Source organism: Lampetra planeri, chromosome 49 (assembly GCF_965212315.1).
Source record: "Lampetra planeri chromosome 49, kcLamPlan1.2.h2, whole genome shotgun sequence".
Lineage (NCBI taxonomy): Eukaryota > Metazoa > Chordata > Hyperoartia > Petromyzontiformes > Petromyzontidae > Lampetra > Lampetra planeri.
The window spans coordinates 1,892,813-1,904,661 of NC_136155.1; the positions used below are offsets into that span (position 1 = coordinate 1,892,813).

At 51.6% G+C, this 11,849-nt stretch overlaps 1 protein-coding gene across 1 annotated transcript in view; it reads left to right on the forward strand.

The window, feature by feature from the left end:
- The first annotated feature begins 668 nt into the window (after window positions 1-668).
- Window positions 669-11,849, forward strand: part of LOC144733929 (LIM/homeobox protein Lhx6-like) — a 41,442-nt gene continuing 30,261 nt past the window's right edge. The window contains exon 1 of the mRNA XM_078615949.1: window positions 669-1,024. Coding sequence (XP_078472075.1) covers window positions 959-1,024 — 66 coding nt within the window. The 5' untranslated portion in view covers window positions 669-958. The remainder of the gene's footprint in view (window positions 1,025-11,849) is intronic.

Below are 11,849 nucleotides of genomic sequence, written 5' to 3' on the forward strand. Positions count from 1 at the left end.
GATGGATCACACACAGATGTTGTGAAACTCCCTTCCCGGAGGCTTGGAGGAGGTTGCCGTACCCGGGTTCGCCAGAAGAACGCGGTTGGGCAAATGTGGACTCCACCTTTTCCGTCTGTGTGGGATAGAGCGTTGCGCCCTCGCAACACGTGGGGTTTTATTCCGAGTGCTCACGATTGCCTACTACGTGTAAAACAAAAAAAACAATCATAGCTAATTGGCCAATGACAGCAGCACATATAGAGGACCGCAGAGCTTGGGGCAATTATTGATCGTGGTGGCTCCTCGTCACCGCGTGGCCGCAGCTGCTGCTGCCTCCCCGCTCGTCTGAGGTTCCTAGTTCTCTCTCTCTCTGTGTCTGTGTCGATGAAAGCGGAGCGGGTCGAGCTGCATGGCGGCGCCTCGTTACAAGTCGACATTATTATTATTCAATTCGTATTCATTCATCCATCACGAGAAGTTGCGAAACTTCAAAAGCCCTTCCTTGGCTGTTGCAGAGCAGCAGCGGCGGCGGCGTCGCCACTAAAGGTCCGCGCGCGTCGACGTGACCTATGCTGACGACAAAGTCGTGGAGGGGTGGGAGTGGTGGGGGTGGTGGTGGTGGTGGAAGAGAGGCTGGCATTTAACAGAGAGCGTGCAGGAAGCGCCACGCCACAGCGGAGCGAGAGATTGCGGGCGGAGCGAGTCCACACCATCCCACTGTAACATCGACGGGCCTCGCGGTAGCGGCAGGACTAAGACAACAACAATAACGACCACGACGACGACGCAGTCTGCCTACCGCCACTGACACCCCTGCACGCTTTCACCACCGCGATACAAGGCGACCCTAGCCCTCCTAGTTGCTTCGCCGATTCGACCGCCGAGGTCGCAGTGACAGCCGTCCTAGGTGCGTGGGGTCAAGGTGCCCGGGGTCACGCGGGGTCGGTGGCTGCCACGTGCTGCTGCTGCTGCTACGATGCGTCTGCGCTCGCGAGTCTACCTCGTGTGTCGCTGGCCAATGGACGTGAAGGGGAGCAGCCAGGTGAGAGGACGCGGCATCGCACACGCGGACACACACACACGCTGACCCCCAACACACACACACTGACCCAACACACACACTGACCCCAACACACCACAGACACTGACCCTAACACACACACACACTGACCCCCAACACACACACGCTGACCCCCAACACACACACACTGACCCAACACACACACACACGCTGACCCCCAACACACACACGCTGACCCCCAACACACACACACTGACCCAACACACACACTGACCCCAACACACCACAGACACTGACCCTAACACACACACACACTGACCCCAACACACACACTGACCCAACACACACACACACACTGACCCCCAACACACACACACACGCTGACCCCCAACACACACACACTGACCCAACACACACACTGACCCCAACACACCACAGACACTGACCCTAACACACACACACACTGACCCCAACACACACACTGACCCAACACACACACACACACACACTGACCCCCAACACACACACACACACTGACCCCAACACACACACTGACCCCTGATACACACACACATACACTAACTCCCCCCCCCCCCCACACACACTGAATCCCAACATACATACACTGACCCCAAAGCCAAAGATCCCCCGTATAGCCTTACCATATTTTGGGGCAAGTGCTGTTAGCGAGCACCTATGGACGCACTGCACACGAGGGGGTGGGTGGCCAGCACCACGCCCGGCCGCCTTTGCCTCCCCATTGGCGATGTTTACTACACACCGCACCAGGTACGCATTTGAGGCTGAGTTGACATAGAGGAGGCCCAGGACTGGTTCAGATATTCGTCACTGGTGTTTGCCGTGAGCGGGAATCGAACTCGGGTCGCCGGATTGGTTGCGCAGTGCGCACGCAGACAGACACACACACAGATACCACCAAAGACACACACACACAGAGACACACTTGACCCCGAACACCATACCCACACAAAAACCACAACACCCGTCATTCGCACGAGCTGACGCTGATGTCATCGCAGCGCTTGTGCCAGGCTAGGTGCACTTTGAGGCCGTCACGCGAAGCGCGAAAGGCTCGCTGGCAGAAGGTTAGGGGGCAGACCGAAATGTTATGAGTAAACTGTCAGCAGATGATTGACAGATGCACCACCTATGCTCCCCGCTTCCTACACACACACACATAGAGTGACATACAAACACGCAGACACACTGATCCCTAACACCACACACACTGGCCCGGAACACCACACACACACACGTATGTATGCATGTTCACAACAAAGACTAAGATCCCCCGTATAGCCTATGACAGACTGTAGGGGCAAGTGCTGTTAGCGAGCACCTTTGAAGGCCGGCACGGCACACGAGGGGCTGGGTGGCCAGCACCACGCACGGCCGCTTTTGTCTCCCCAGTGGCGATTTTTACACACCGCTCCAGGTGCTCATTTGAGGCTGAGTCGACCTAGGGGAGGCCCAGGACCGGTTCAGATAATCGTCACTGGTGTTGGCCGTGAGCGGGAATCGAACTCTGGTAACCGGATTTGTAGCGCAGCGTAGCACAGCGCTAACCGTTGCACCACCGCTCCCCCGCATGAACACCAATACCCCGCCAAATCGCCACAAAGTTGCGGTGACGTCACCACGGCGCCTGTGCCAGGCCAGGTGCACTTTGAGGCCACGCTGACTGAGATGACTGTCAGATGCACCAGCTGTACTTCCTGTTGTGAGCGTCTCTCCTCTCCCGCCGTGGTTGTTGGAGGGCGACTGTCTCCAACGGATCTTGACACCGCAGTCATAAGCAAGTCCACTCAGTTCCACATCCTCCCGTAACGGATCAGTCCATCACTTTCTCCAGCCCGTGTCGTGCTTATTTATATGTACCTGATGGAAATTCCTCCGGTACCGCCATGGAAAGATTCTCGAACTACGTGGTTGAAGATGATATTAAATAATGTGGGAGCCAAAGGACATCCCTGTCGCACCCCAAGGTGACCAGGAAATGGTTCTGACTCCTGGCCACGTAGCTTTAGCCGGGCCTGCCCACCATCATGAAGACCCTTAATGATTGTGGGCAGAGTCAGGGACTCCGAAAGCACGCAGAACCGCCCAGAATCCTTGCCTGTGGTTAGTTTCATAGGCCTTGACCAGGTCAATAAATCAGAGATGTAGGTCTTGTTGGAATTTCCTACACCTCTGCTCTAACAGATGGACAGAGAATATGGTATCCGTGCAGGACCGCCCTGGTCTGAAACCACATTGGGGCTTTGCAAGCCTCTCCTGAGCATGCCTAGCAAGGTGATGTTGAATAATCCTATATACACACACAAAGACACATGCACACACACACACTTGCACTGATCTCGATTACCACACAGGCACAGAAACAAATCTACGAGTATTCCCGTTCCATCCCATGCAATATGCTTGGGGCAAGTGCTGTTAGTGAGCACTTGCGTCAGCCCCATGCCCAACCGCTGTTGTCTCCCGAGTTGCTCAAATTCACACATCTCGACAGGTCATTGTATCGATAATTTATGTAATTACAGAGTGACCAATAATCCATTTCAAAGTCAAGCTACCGGTAATCGAACTCGGTCCAAATTTTGGTGACGACCGGAGCCGACTGGCACGGGCGAACCTTCATCGGTCGCCACGTGGTACGTCCCAACCACGTGGCGTGTTTAACTCCTGCGATTCGTAGATCGTCATCGGCCACGACCAATCTGCTGTTGGATGAAGGCCTCCTGTGCTGTAACGTTCCATCTGCACAGGAGGGAATTCCATTGCTCTCGGCAACTTTCTCTCTCCTTTATGGCTATCACTCCGTAATTCCTCTCTACCACAAGTTGTCGTCGTCGACGTGATCATCATCATCATCATCCCTGCTAGCGACGCATCCTGCACAAACTGACTCACTTTTTCTTCTTGGTTCTTTCGGTAAAGTCACGTAGAAGGGAAATAATAAAATAATAAAAATAAAACATAATAAAATACAATTCTCACGACGTTTCGGCCACAACGCAAGCAGCCGTCCTCAGGTGAAGAACAGGTCTGTCGGAAAGACAGCGTCTGAATTTAGTGACGACCCGACGCTGTCTTTCCGACAGACCTGTTCTTCACCTGAGGACGGCTGCTTGCGTTGTGGCAGAAACGTTGTGAAAATTGTATTGTATTATGTTGTATTTTTATAATGTTTTATTTGTATTATTTTATTATTTCCCTTCTACGTGACTTTACCGAAAGAACCAAGAAGATGGATCCCTGCAGTCACGAAAGCTTTACATCGAAATTCGACTCACTTTTCTTAGCGGTTTTGGAAAATGTCCATTCACCTACGCGCGTTCTCTCTAATCCACGTGGTCATCTTTCTGTCGTAAATCCGAGCAAGGATCTGTCCAGGCTTTTTTGCGAACTCTTCGCTGTTTGTTTGTCCTGAACGTTCATGTTTTAAATGTGTTCGGCAAAAACCACGATCTCCCGATAGACGTACAAAAATATCGGCACGAGTGATGTTAGCGAGCACCTATTAAGACAGAAACGGCGCCAACGCATCACATTTTTATTTATAAAAGTGGGTCTGATTACACTGGTCAACAAAAAAAAAAAATTCTGGCCTGGACTTTTGCAGATGTTTTAGACTAATTTCAGGGTGCTGATTCCAAATCTGATCTCAGATTTGCTCTATCACATCTCATTTTATGCTATCGGCATACCCCATTTTCATTGATTTTACCCGAAATTAACTCTGTCACTTAGGATTGCAAGTTGTTGCGAGTCAGTGACTGCTTTAGTGTTAAAATATGGTGCTGTATTTTAGGATAGTGTGTTTATAATATCATTTTATGTAGATATCCACATTTATTTAATATTTTTCTTCTGCAGTTTTTTATTGAAAATGCAATATTTGATATCTCAAAAACCTGATGTGATAGACAAAAACTGATGCCAGATTTGGAATCAGCACCCCAAAATTACCTTAAAACCGTTAGAATACCTTATGCCAGAAAAAGTGTGTTGACCAGTGTTATTAATATATTCGTCTTCACTTCAACAATACTTGCAACAAATATTAAAGACATGTTATGAGACGTTACACACTCTCTTACTCCTGTTACGCACTCCGTGGGTACCCACTTACACTCCACTTACACACTCCCTTACACACTCTCTCACTCCACTTACACACTCCCTCACACACTCTCTCACTCCACTTACACACTCCACTTACACACTCCTTTACACACTCTCTTACTCCTCTTACACACTCCCAACACCGGTCCCACCCTAGACACGTGTCCCACATCCGATTAGCACATGCACGTGTACACACACACACACAAGCCCCTCATATTACCAACCTCCAAGCTGCTTACCCTATTCCTCCTCCACCTCCACCCTGCACACGTGGCCCACCCATCACAACCTCCTGGTCCTCCTCCTCCACCTCTTCCTCCTCCACTCTTCCTCCACCTCCTCCACCTCCTCCTGCTCCCCCACCTCCTCCACCTCCTCCTGCTCCTCCAACCCTGCACACGTGGCCCCGACCTACCGCAACCTCTTCTTGATTCTTGTCCACATCAACATCTCCTTTCCTGCCACGTTCTCAATCCCAACCGCCCAGTTGTCCCCCCCCCCCGCTTCCCCCATTCTGTTATGGAATTCCAAAGATCTTTTCCGCATGCACCTGTACACTCAAAGACGAGCCCTGTGCGGCATCAGCAGCAGCATCATCAGCAGCAGCAGAAGCGGCAGCTCCTTGGCCCCGCGTGGCTTTGTTGAGTCCCCGGCTCTCGCGCCCGGCCCCCGCGTGTCTCACCACGCTCGGGACAATGCCGCGTGACGGATGGCGGGGCGAGAGACTCACGGGGTCAAGGGGGGTTGGCGGGGGGGGGAGGGAGGCTTTTGCCGTGAACTCAACGCCGCCGCCGCCGTCGTCGTGATGGAATGCGCACATGCAGGAGGGCGAACGAGTCTCGGTGGAGGCGAGAAACAACTGCGGGTGGGGCTTGGGGCTTGGGGCTTGCTGCTGCTGCTGTTGTCGTGGTCGCCTCCGCCGCCGCTGCTATCGCACAAATCCATTCATGAGGTTCCTGAGTCATCGCTCAAACATTTCCTTCCCACTGACCACACTCCCCCACCCCCCACACACTCCCCCCCACACACCCCCACACCTCCCGGCGAAGCACGTGGCGCGGGTCGAGCGCATTCCCAGCGCACGTGCCCAGGAGGAGGCAGCCGTTGACCCCCCCAGGCGCTGTCAAGTTCGACGCGAGCGCTCTGGAAGTGCAACCAACATCGGGCGTCGATTTATTTTCTTCTTCTCCTCCTACTTCTTCTTCGTATTCTTTTTCTTAGGCTCCCACAGTGCTGTCGACGGATGTCCTGGAGTTCAGAAAGCAGCGAGGTGGATCTATGATCCAGCACTCAATGATGCGAATCATTGTGTTTGTTCAACCTGTGTTCGGTGATAATATATGTACGAGTCTTTTGCCCGTCCAAGGACGGGTGTATTGCAGTAATTCTGAAACTTGCAAGCGAAAATCAGACCGCGACGTGATATATTCATTGCATTAATGTGCACTTTGTAAGGCCGCGGTGACACAGACCTATGTCATTGAAAATGTATAATCCCTTGTTCATAACATCCTTTTTACTTCGATGTCTCAACAGCGTGACGGAGATCGCGTGATGTGAGGGTTCTGCCTTTGTAGTGAGGGTTGTTAGTTGACGCAGAGGAGGGGGGGAGGAGGCGCCTCGCCCCCCCCCCATGTGGAGTGACGTCACCCGCTAATTATTATTAATGGAGGGGGGGGTGTCCATTTGGAGGACGTCACGTGTTGATGTTTATTAATGAGGGGCGATGTTCGATGTGCAGTGACGTCACCTGCTCATGATTATTAATGAGGGGGGATCCATGTGGAGGGTGTAACCTGTCCATGATTATTAATGAGGGGGGCTGATCGACGTGGAGTGACGTCACGCGCGGGACACACAGACATTCTTGGGTAAACATAGTATAGTATAAGCATAGTTTTTCTCTAAACACCCACCCCTCCCCGCTCTCTGTCAATCCGCTCATGCACGACCATACTTCACCACGCCGGTCGATGGGGGTTGATGGCGGGCGTCACCTTAGGCTTTGTATGGAAAGCCTCGAGCACACACACACACAGACCGCTGCAAACGAGACTTCCTCGCGCTGGTCTTGCACTTTCACTGTGCGTGCGTTGTTTCCCATTCACCAGTGCCACTCATTGGTGTAAAGTAGCCCCATACCCTGACGCCATGGGCAGAAGCGACTTGCAGAGCACAACGCTGCATCGTGTCACTCCACTGCTGGATGAGCGGGTCTCCTCCAACGCGTGTAGGACAAAGGGCGTTTTGGGTGTGACCGCGTTGGTGCAGTGTGAGTTGGTGAGACGGCATGGTCAGGTGCGGACATCATGTGCCACTTATGTTAGCCGTGTTCGGGAATCGAGCTCAGGCCGGCGGGTTCGTAGAGAAATCTACGAACTCAATACAACTATTTTTTTACACAATAGAGGTTTTTGGGTGATATAATATTCAGGGCCTACCTTGGCTCCTCCCACCCTCAACCAGTATATATATACAAATACTGTGTTCTTGGAATTTCTCTCACTTGATACAGCTATCGTGCTGTGACGATTCCACCTGAAGACGGAAGCTTGTGTTGCCTCCGAAACGTCGTGATTTTTATTTTCATTTTTATTTTACTTTTATTAATTAAAATTTGTTTTACCTACGTGACTTTACCGAAAAAACCTAAGAATATGATTCCTTGCAGTCCCGAAAGCTTCAAATCTAGAACAAACGAAAGCCCAACGAAGCTTTGGCTTGCCTCGTGGATGTTCGTAGCAGTGAGCCAAATACAAATCCACGCCGGTGTTACCACCCCTGGTACGAACAAAGTGGCATCGTGCAAAGGCTACGAGACTTTGAATGCAGGAATAGAGATTCAGGAAATTAGTCGCGCGTTGGATTTTTTTCAAATGCAGTATATACCTCGATATGCGTGTTATCGATGAACGAACTTTGGATGTATTACCGTTACATTAAAGAGCAAAAAAAGTATGAACATGAATAAATAATAAATAATGCTAGTTGTCGTCTAAGGTGATATATCACTGAACATTTAATTATAATAAGATATGGATTCGTGAGTGTTGCGCATCATGATGTTAATTTTATTTATGCCAGTTTGTATTTGGTATTATATTTTAACTCTGAACAGTAATAGAAAACAATGTTGTTTTCAATATAAATTGTCTTTGTTTACAATATTAATGGTAAGTTACGAAGTAGTTATAGTATGAAATGGTAAGTTACAAAGGCTAGGGAAACATACTCATATTGTACAAATGTTATAAGTTATTTAATATACGAAGTTTCAACGTACGAACGAAGCTCAAGGAACGCATGCGCTTTGTATCTCGAGGTATTGCTGGATATTTTGATATTAGAGCAAGAATACACGAAACTAAACTCTTTTTATTCTACCAGGTAAGGCCAACTGAGCTATACTATAGCTCTGTTTCAGAAGCGACCTGGCCACAAATGATAACTCAACGAAGTGGCTCATCATGCGGAAAAATCTCGCAGCCAAATGCTCTAAACGCGTGATGTCGATTCTAAATGTGGAGGGGAAAAACCGGAGGACCCGGAGAAAAATCAAAGCGACCACTGGGAGAGACACACGCAAACTCCAAATATACAGCAGCAGGCGTCGAGATCGGCGTCGAAACCACGACCTCCGGTATACCGGGCGAGGTGGTTAACATCTCCTAGCCACCGTAAACCCTGCGCCACGGGTGCTGACGTCACTCGTGACGTCACTCGCCAGCACCCCCGTGTGCACGGACAGCGCGCGCCACCGAATTCCCCGTGGAAGTGGCACCGCGGGGCCTGAAGCGGGAACCAAACCCGCGTGGCCACGTGGGTCGACTCACGGAGGAATATATCGCCGTGTGAGCGCGAGCGAGCGAGCGCGCGCGTGTGTGTGGCAGTGGTCTCAACGTGCACATAGCCTGGCACAAGCGCCGTGGTGACGTCACCGCCACTTAGTGGCGAATGGCGGTTGTTGTTGTTGTGACAGTGAAGGTCGGCACAGCCTCAGATGAGTACCTGGTGCGATGTGTAAACATCGACCGCTAGGGAGACAAAGGCGGTCGGGCGTGGTGCTGGCCACCCACCCCCTCGTGTACCATGCCGGCCTTCATAGGTGCTCACTAACAGCACTTGCCCCAACAGTCAGTTAAAGGCTACACGGGGGGTATTTGTCTTTGCCCTTTAAGTGAAACATACGTGCATTCATTAGTATGATGTTGATGTTCATAATGTACTCACCCAAGACAGAATCAGATGGTTGCGAATCCAGTGAGCTTCCCTTACGGATTCCTCCACGCACGTCGAGGATTCGGTCCATCAAAATGTTTCGTCTCATCAACCACCACGCTGCATGTCACAACAACACGCTCACTCGCTCACGCACTCAACCATCCACTCACCCAGTCACTCACTCACTCAACCACCCACTCACCCACCACACTGCGGGTCACACCACTGCTCTTTCCGCTTCTACCTTCGCATGGCTCCACTCCGGAATCCCCTCCTCCCCATCGCCGTGTCTCTCCCTCTCCCCATATCTCCCGTGACAATAACGTCGCTCGCATCGAGAAACGCGTTGGCACCCGTCGACGACAACTCTGACGGACGGTGCTGTTTGTTGCCGACCGCTTGGCGCTTTGCCCCTCGGATCTGTGTTCAGCCACCGCGATGACGAGAAAAGCAGGGAGGGGGATTAACGCTCAGTGATTATTTGTTTTTGATTCTCGAAGTCCGCGCTCTCTGCCCTGCGCTGTTTGCGTTTAAATTTTTTTAGTGATTTTAGTAACGGAGGGGATACGCTGAGTCAGTACGGCTGCCTTCCACCTTGCGCACGATGTCTAATGGCTGCACTTGGGCTAGTGGTGGAAATTACACATTCGCATACCGAGGACTTGTATATTCCGTTAGAAGCACACCCGCTGTTGAAATCAGCGAACGGCAACCTAAGAATGAAGCTCTGTTAGCTCGGCCCTACTTGCTGTGCTCCTGCACCTCCGAATAGCACACACACACACATACACACACATACATAAACACATACACACACATACACACATACACACACATACATAAACACATACACACACATACACACATACACACACATACATAAACACATACACACACATACACACATACACACACATACACACACATACACACACATACACACACATACATACACACACATACACACATACACACATATACACACACACACATATACACACACATACACACATACAACAACAACAACAACCGCCATTCGCCACTAAGTGGCGGTGACGTCACCACGACGCTTGTGCCAGGCCATGTGCACCATGAGGCCACGTGAAGTGTCGAACGCCCGCTGGCAGGAGGTCACGGGGCAGACCCAGGTGCCACGGGTCGACTGACCGAGATGACCGAGATGACTGGCTGATGCACCACCTGTGCCCCCTACTGTGCCAACTTGCTGTGCTTTAGCCACCCGGCGCTCCGCTCGTTGTTGTGAGCGTCGCTCCTCCGCCCTCCGTTGTTGTTGGAGGGCGACTGCCTCCAACTGCCCAGTAGCGTCCTTCACGAGCCTCCTCCACTGAGGCCGATCTTGACACCGCGGGTACCAGTCATCGGCAAGTCCACTCAGCTCCACGTCCTCCTGTGCCACATCACTCCATCTCTTCTCTAGCCCGTGCCGCGCCCGTTTAGCCCCCTCGATCCGGCCGAACAAAAGCTGTTTAGGCATGCGGTGGCTGGGCATGCGGGCTACATGACCCAGCCAACGCAGCCTTGCCTGCCGGAGGAGCTCACTGATGGGACTTTGCCCAGATCTTTCAAGGACTTGTGAGCTCCTCACACAATCCAGCCTGGTTAAACCCAGGATGGATCGTAGGCAGGCCAGCCTAAATGTTTCCAACCGGCGAAGATGCTCCACTAGGGGGGTCCACGTTTCGCAAGCGTTGAGAAGGGAGGGAATGACCGTGGCCGAGAAGACCTGAAGCTTCGTGCGGAGCGACAGACCAGGTAGCTTCCACACAGCGTTACGCAACCGATGAAAAGATATTGCCGCTCGACTGATTCGGAGTGAGACCTCTGCTGATAAACTGGAGCCGGTCATAAGCACACTGCCCAGGTATGGGAAACTCTCCACTCTCTCCACAACAGCCCCATCACCGATTGAGAGTTGTGGGGGTGGAGTGCCCGATGGTACAAAATACCCAGGCAGGTGCTTAGTTTTGGTGGGGCTGATGGTAAGGCCCCACCTCTTAGTGGCACGCTCCAGTCTCAGCAGCAGCGTCTCCAACTCCTCTTCTGAATGAGCAGCTATTACCAAATCATCGGCATACATAACGTGGTTGACCAATAGGGAGCCATCCCTTGATCGCACCCGGGCGTCGATCAGCCTCCCATTATATCTGTACCAAATGGTAATTCCCCCGGTACAGCTATTGAAGGCTTCACGAACTATGCAGTCGAAATAGATGTTAAATAATGTGGGAGCCAGAGGACATCCCTGTCGCACCCCAAGGTGTACAGGGAAAGGCTCCGACTCCCGGCCACGTAGTTTTACCCGGGCCCGCTCACCATCATGAAGGTCCTTAATGATCGTGAGCAGAGGGTCAGGGACTCCGAAAGCACGAAGAACAACCCAGAGCCCAGTCCTACTGATGGTATCATAGGCCTTGACCAGGTCAATAAAGCAGAGATGTAGGTCTTTTTGGAA